Below are 6,990 nucleotides of genomic sequence, written 5' to 3' on the forward strand. Positions count from 1 at the left end.
AGAATTTACCGGGTGCGTCATAATCCCTTATTCAAAAATTCTACGTTGGTGTGATCATGCTGTAGCACAAGCTATGTGCATTAAAGAACAAAACATTAATAATATAAGTTTGAGTATAATCAATATAAATATTTATTTTTCAAAAACACTGCCTTTTTTTTCAATGCATTTTTCAACACGGGACCGGAAACTTTCACAGACGTGCGTCAGGTCGGAGGCGGACATCTGGGCCCAGTGGTACTCGACGGAGGCCTTGAGATCCTTGATGCTGATGTGATGGGAAGCACATGCCCTCTCCTCAATTCGTGACCAGACATGGTAGTCGAGGGGATTTAGGTTAGGCGAATTTGGAGGCCAGAACTCATTTGGCCAAAATCCCCCTACCCCAATTTGTTGGCAAAGTACTTCTGAACGAGGTTACAGGTGTGAGCAGGCGCGCCGTCTTGAGTCCACACGAAGTTTCCCTCGCCATAGGTAGCCAAAAGAGTCGGAAAAACTTTTCGAACTAGAATATTTTTGTAAGATTTGCCATCATGATTGCCTTCAATCCAGATTGGTGGGAGGGCTCTTCCATCGCTGCAAATTATACCCAGCATCATTGCCTTCTGTGGCTTCTTGGTGTGACAAACAAACCTAACCGTAGGATCCACTGAAGCTGGAGACTCAGCAATGTATCTTGAGTTCTGTTTGTTAACAAATTTGTCCACCAAAAAGTTTTTTCATCAGAAAATACGATGACCCGACCCTTCCTCTCACCTTTCAACCAACAGAGAATTTTTTGAGCACGTTCAAGTCGTCTGGCCCAATCCTGTTCAGTCAAAAGTTGCACATGAGTGTGGACGAGACTTTTGAGACCCAAATCCTGCTTGACAAGCCTTCTCATGGTGGCTTCAGGCACGTTTTTGTCCCTGGCGAGCTTTCTGATGGTCGTCTTTGGGTTCTTCTTCACTTCCTCTTCCACGTCCTTCTTGAGAGCCTCTGTGCGTACAGATCTGGGCCTCCCACCATTCTCCCTCTTCTTGAACCCTCCAGTCTCCTCAAACAACTTTTTGATGTTGTAGACCGTGGCCCTGGTCACGGAGAAGCGTTTGGCGATGTCCCCGACCTTATCACCGGCCTCAATCCGCGCGAAGATTTTTTGACGAAGTTCGGACATTTTAATTTTGTCGCCAATGTTTTGCATAAACAAAACCGTTCTTTCCCGCAAAATTACGTAAATATATAACAAAACCTCTGCACCAATACGTTTTTGCATGTTGATTAATAAGTTTAGTTGTAATAACCAATTAAAAAAGTGTATAAGGGATTATGACGCACCCGGTATATCTCAACCAAATCACACCGACTATAAAAACATGTCCATTTTATTTTTTTTTGCATTGACAATGGCTCTTAATTCTCTTTATTCGTTTTACTTTTCACGGTCCCAAAAGTTGATCTTCGGGGCGTTATTATAGCCTGATCATTTAAGATACATTTGAAAAGCATCTAGTCTCAGTAAATAGAAATCAAGCGACCACAAAATTGCAATCATCTCTTACAATTTCAAAATGGGTTTTCTACCAGTTTCTCCATTTGGCTTCATTCAGTGCAGGGTTCTAGGAAAAAAATGCCACTCCAAACAACCCACTTGAGGCATTATTTTGAATACATTTTGTTAGTTTGGCAACAGGCCGAGCATGCATGAATCAGTGTCAATCAAAGCAGTCTAATAAGCCCCATCGCACACGCCAGGCAGCCTCACTGGAACCAAAAACTCTTCGACTGTCATTTCTCTGACTGGCCCTCTAGTTCTTTGGTTAAGTAATACCCGGAGTACCAAAGATAGAAATCGCGCAACCTCTTTTTGACCTCCGAGCCTGTTTACAAGGTGAACGGGATAAAGTGTTACACACAAAAGCATGTATTCCCGCTTTGAAAATTGCTCTAGATACACCAGATTCTTGATTTAGTGTCTTAGATAAACACCCTTTCAGTATACAAAAGATTAGTCAAATTGGTCGCTCTTGACCAAAAATATTTACAAAAAACATCCACTGTCAGCCTCACTGCTGGCACAGTCTGTACTGTCGCTGGAAATGACTTGCTAAAATTGGCTTCGGACATTCAAAAGTTGTTGTTCAACATGTGTTGCAATGATTTCAATGCAAAGCGAATGTCATTGGCAATTGGGGCACCAATTTTGAAAGTAAATGGTTCAGCCATATAGTCACTTTTGCCAAAGCAAATTCTGTAACAGCTGATAAAATCCACCCTGTAGATTGAACAGCGTTGCTGTTACTTTCAATCAATAGGAGATAATTAGGTCAAACACGGATACATTCAACAATTATTCATCGCGGGGATCATGAACCCGGAGGTCACCAAGACTTCGGGGAAAGACCACCGGGAAGACCACCGAGAAATCAACGATGAACAAGAAATAGTGGGCTCAGCCTCTCGTCATGGTACGACCCTGGGAATGGACGAGGAAACCCAGCAAATGGAACAACTTCGGGCCGTTCAGTCCAAACGTGGGATGGCGTCCAAGAAGCGGGCATTGACAATGATGATTGATTCTTTGCAATCTAAAATCAAGTCATTGGACAGGATTTCAAGAACAAAGATTGTGGTGGATAAGCAAGCCCTTCAAGATCGTTTGGAAGAACTGAAGAGTATTATTGATGAATACGTAGAGGGTTGTGTAGATGAAAAAGAGCATGATCGGGTTGATGTCTACTAGAGACTTAAGTTTAGTCTCTAATGTCTACATGTTTGCCGAGGAGCAAGGGGTGAGGGAAGTGCTGGCTGATGTTCAAGACCATTTAGATGAATGTTTAAACGAAACGGTGACCTCATTAGGATCAAGCCAAGCCGAGTTGAGAGAGTTACAATGAAGGGAGCAGAAGAATATGGACAGCAAGTAAAGTCAAGAGCAGGCATTGAAACTCCCACCGGACAACTCAAGACAACTAAAAGAATCCACTAGTTCCGACGTGCTGGCGGACCACCAATTTCGACCACAGACGCCGAAAAGCTGTAAGGCTAGGCCAGCAAGTTGGATGATATAACCCCAAGACACCTCTACGGTTGTCCAAGGAGGCCAGAGCTCTATCAAGACGGAAATGCCGGTGCACTTTCGTCCATGCCACTAACAAAACCGTTGCGGAAAAAATGGGTTTGAGCAGTAAGATACGCGCACATCCTGTGTGTTCCCGAAAGAGGGACAGGGTGAGCGCGTATAATGCTTACTCCACAGATCATATCACAGATCATATAACGACTAGATGTCGCATTGGCCCGACCTCAGTGGAGAGTAAAATGGATTTTGTGTCAACAACTCTGTACACCAAAAAACGGAGGAGGGTGACTGCCTGATCAGTACTAACGACCTACAATCGCTGGGCCTTCAACGAACGCTATCAGTGACAAGCTTACTCAGAATCCGGCCTCGCTGGCGGATGAAAAAGTATGAGTCACTGTACACCAAAATTTATGTACCAGCTGATGAAGTCAAGCGTTCGCATTTTTCCTTGCGCTATGCGAGGTCTAGTCATTATATGGTCTGTCATTATATGGTCTGTGGCTTACTCCTTCTTTTGGTCGTTACTACCTGCCTACTGCTGCTGGCAACCAATGACTGGGCGCTCCCTCTCTCTTTAACTATCTCTCTGCCCCAGGTTGGATATGTAGCAGGACAGAATAAGGGTGTTGGTTTGGTTGACCGCTGCTCCCTACTGCTGCGCATCCATCATCACCGGGTTTGCCTGTCTCCTTTTCCAGTTTGTTATGTAGCGGGACAGGATAAGGGTGTTGCTGTGGTGTAGGGCTGCCTCCTGCTGCTGCGCATCATCGTGATCATCGTTCTTTCGCTCTTTTGGAAGAGGAGGACAGTATCCGGGCTGGTGTTTTTTTTTTCCTTCTCGCGCTTTTGGAACACCAATAGTGTTTAGTTCCTAGTGGTCGGACTCGTACGAGTCCGTTGATTTGATGAAGACTCGAGCCCCCTGCTGCTGGACCTGAGTCTATTAGTAGAGTCAGATCAAGCAAAAAGACTCGTCTTGCGAAATCGGAAGAAAAAAAACAACAACAGTATTTTTGATTGCCAAGTCCGGACTCGCTATCGGCTAATTTCTCTAAAATCGAGTAAAAGTCTCGAGTGCTTTCGGGCTCGTGTCCGGACTCGCCCCAGCACTAGTGCCCAACAATAGTAGTTCCCTACTCTCTCTCTCTTTCTGTGGAAGCTTGTTGTTTCCTATTCCAAAGCACAACAGTGATAGATGCGACGGTTTGGTAGAGCAAGATTCCGAAAACAGTGAATATCAGAGCGTTTGTTTGGCGTAATCAAAGCTCAGAATGTGTTTATAGATAAGATCCCGTCAAGCAAACTCTTGCGTTTATACTCGGCAACCTTTCGACAGTGTTGGTTCCTCTACAAAGATGGATCAAGATAGAAGTGCTCGTGTCAAGACGATTGTGGAAATGTTAAGGCGACACATACGTGATGCAGAGGCAAGACGATTTGAAAGAATTGATTCAGAGGAAGAAACAAGGGATGCGAGTCCTGCACCAGGGCCAAGCACCAACCCACAGCAACCAGCCACCACCAATCGAAAACGATCCAAGACCGGCGACGGCACAAGGGTCTCTAGTGAATCAGATCAAGAAGAACGGGATGTGGACCCTACACCTGGGACAAGCACCGACAACGTTCAACCAAGGGTTAAGCGGAAACGATCCAAAGACCCTAGCAGCAGATCAACGACCACCTTGAGTTCAAGCAATATGTTGGATACAAATCGAAATGACTTTTCTTCAACCTCAGCGACCACAGTATTCGAGGATGATAGATTGAAGGCTTTTTGCCAAAAGAAGAGGAGTCATCGCTATACTAAACATGGTATAAATGGCATTGTCTATCGGATTTGGTTCGCTCCCAAGCAAAACGTACCACTTTTGGTGGTAAGTTTAACATCCATGTTTAAGCAAGTCATAAAGTATGTTTTGGAAAAACTCCAACAAGCTTTTTCCGAGGAAGAAAATCGCCAAATATACATGGTAAGAACTAACGCGAATGAAAGTTTAAGCCAGGCCATAACTTGATGTGCTCCTATGGATTTCAGACTTTCAGCGCCGAAGGAATAAATCACGAATTAAACACGTAAGGACCCGTTAACGTGCACATCTTGTCTACCCAAAATATGTAATGGCACATATTCTCCTTACCTTTATAGAGGAAACTTCAGCCTGCACACTGACGTCCGAGTCATATTAGATATCTTAATGGAAATAATGTCCAATTATTTTCGATCTAATCAGGCGTTAGAGTTGAACCAGGGAGTGGAGCTTAGGGTCAAGCTCTTGTCCCTTGAGCATGTGGACCACAAAGTGGCAACACAAGGTTTTGTACCTCAGGTTCCAATCAATCAAGAAGCAGGGGCTGGAGATTTTCAAATGTTTCCATGGGAATTCAATGTTCAGTCTGACTTCAATGATTTGCGTTTCAAGGACAATTGCCTTGTTTCCTCAGTGACGGCAGCTTTTTTCCTGGAACAATTTTTGAACAAAACAGATTTGAAAACTTGGGGCACAATCCGGTTTTTACATTCTCTGACTTTAAAACGAAGGCAGCGTGCTCAAATCCTTCTGTATGAGAAATCAATAGAAATTGCAAATCTGTAAGTAATACTTATACCTGTTATGCGTATGAAATTAAAGTGAAATCTTCTGTTAATGGCACTTTCCATCAGGTTGAACATATCGTTCGGAGGGCCTCAAAAAGTTGAAGTGTTCGGTGATGTTGCCGCAGTGTTAGAGATGAACATTGTTGTCCATGGATCGCATGGAATATTATATATGTTTCCCACGACCTATGCTCCTCAACAACCTATCTTGAACTTGTTCTTGAGGCCAGATGGTGTGGATTGCATTGCTCACATATCAGTAATCAAATACATGTCATTGTTTGAAAAGACCATGAAGAAGCGATGTTATTTCTGTAGAAGGTAAGAAATAACTGTGAATATCTTGACTGCAAGCAGTTTTGGTCAAATACTATCTTTTCTCCTCAAGCGTGTTCCATTATCGAAGTACTCACTCTTGTGAGAAAAGCAAGCCTTGTCTGAAGTGCAAGAGACCGATTTTGCTTGAGGACTATTTCAACGGACCAAGTATGAAAAATACTTATTGTCCCTCTACTTTGACGGAATCCAATTGGGAGCTGAAATGTCAACATTGTGGTCAAGAATTTCAGGTAAGACATAAGATGCCTACTGGTCATGTTTGATAATTATTAATTGCGAGTTTTTTTAGTCGAGAAACTGTTTGGAAGTGCATACGAAATCTTGCCGGCATACTTTGTACTTCACTTGTTGCAATCGTCAGTTGCGGGTTCGAGGCAAGTCCCCAATTGAATTGCGAGCCATTCATGATTGCTCTAAGAACTTCTGCCCATCTCCAGAAATTGTTCAAAGGGGGAACAAAGAAGACCATTGGTGTGAAGAGAGACAACAGGACAAAATGCTGATATCTTGTGCCGAATACTTTCACTTGAAGAGGGTCGAGGAGGCTCATCAGAAGTGTCAAAGGAAGATTGAAGATAAAAAAAAACAGTAACCAAGATATTTCCTGGGCTAAAGAAAGCGTGGAGAAGGAGCCGTCAGTTGAAGAATCTTCTCAAACAGAGGATCCAATTATCCCACCCAGGAAACAAGACAGTAGTCTTTCCCAAATCAAAGTTAGTGCTTCAACACCGAATCATTGGAACGCCGATAGTGACACTGACACTTCTGATGATGATAACTATTTTTGTTTTGAAAAAAGAAAAAAAAACGACATAAGAATTAAGTGAGATTGAATACATCTTGCAACATTTATTAAATATCATCTTTTTCCAGTGGGAGTCCTACTTGTCAGCTGGTGAAGAATAATGGTTGACCGTCAGATTCAAATTAATTCCGGAAGTGCCCACCAGCAAATTAGCGTTAGTCCTAATTTTGGGAAAATCAATCT

The 6,990-nt window shown here is 43.1% G+C and overlaps 1 protein-coding gene across 5 annotated transcripts; it reads left to right on the forward strand.

Moving 5' to 3' along the window:
• Positions 1–4,222: 4,222 nt before the first annotated feature.
• LOC131881260 (uncharacterized) lies at positions 4,223–6,633 on the forward strand. 5 transcript variants are annotated; one of them, XR_009373347.1, is made up of 5 exons: positions 4,223–5,037; positions 5,103–5,140; positions 5,214–5,984; positions 6,052–6,232; positions 6,292–6,633. XR_009373347.1 is itself a non-coding variant. In XM_059228078.1 (5 exons), the coding sequence occupies exons 2-5, from the start codon at positions 5,713–5,715 to the stop codon at positions 6,592–6,594; spliced, it is 693 nt and encodes a 230-aa protein (XP_059084061.1). In that variant the 5' UTR covers positions 4,224–5,140; positions 5,214–5,712; the 3' UTR covers positions 6,595–6,633. The 5 variants fall into 5 exon arrangements, 3 of the variants coding, with proteins under 3 accessions (XP_059084063.1, XP_059084061.1, XP_059084060.1); XR_009373348.1 differs by having other exon boundaries at positions 4,223–4,941; XM_059228078.1 differs by having other exon boundaries at positions 4,224–5,140; positions 6,292–6,376; positions 6,440–6,633.
• Positions 6,634–6,990: the final 357 nt, after the last annotated feature.

The sequence above is a fragment of the Tigriopus californicus genome, chromosome 5 (genome assembly GCF_007210705.1).
Source record: "Tigriopus californicus strain San Diego chromosome 5, Tcal_SD_v2.1, whole genome shotgun sequence".
Classification (NCBI taxonomy): Eukaryota; Metazoa; Arthropoda; class Copepoda; order Harpacticoida; family Harpacticidae; genus Tigriopus; species Tigriopus californicus.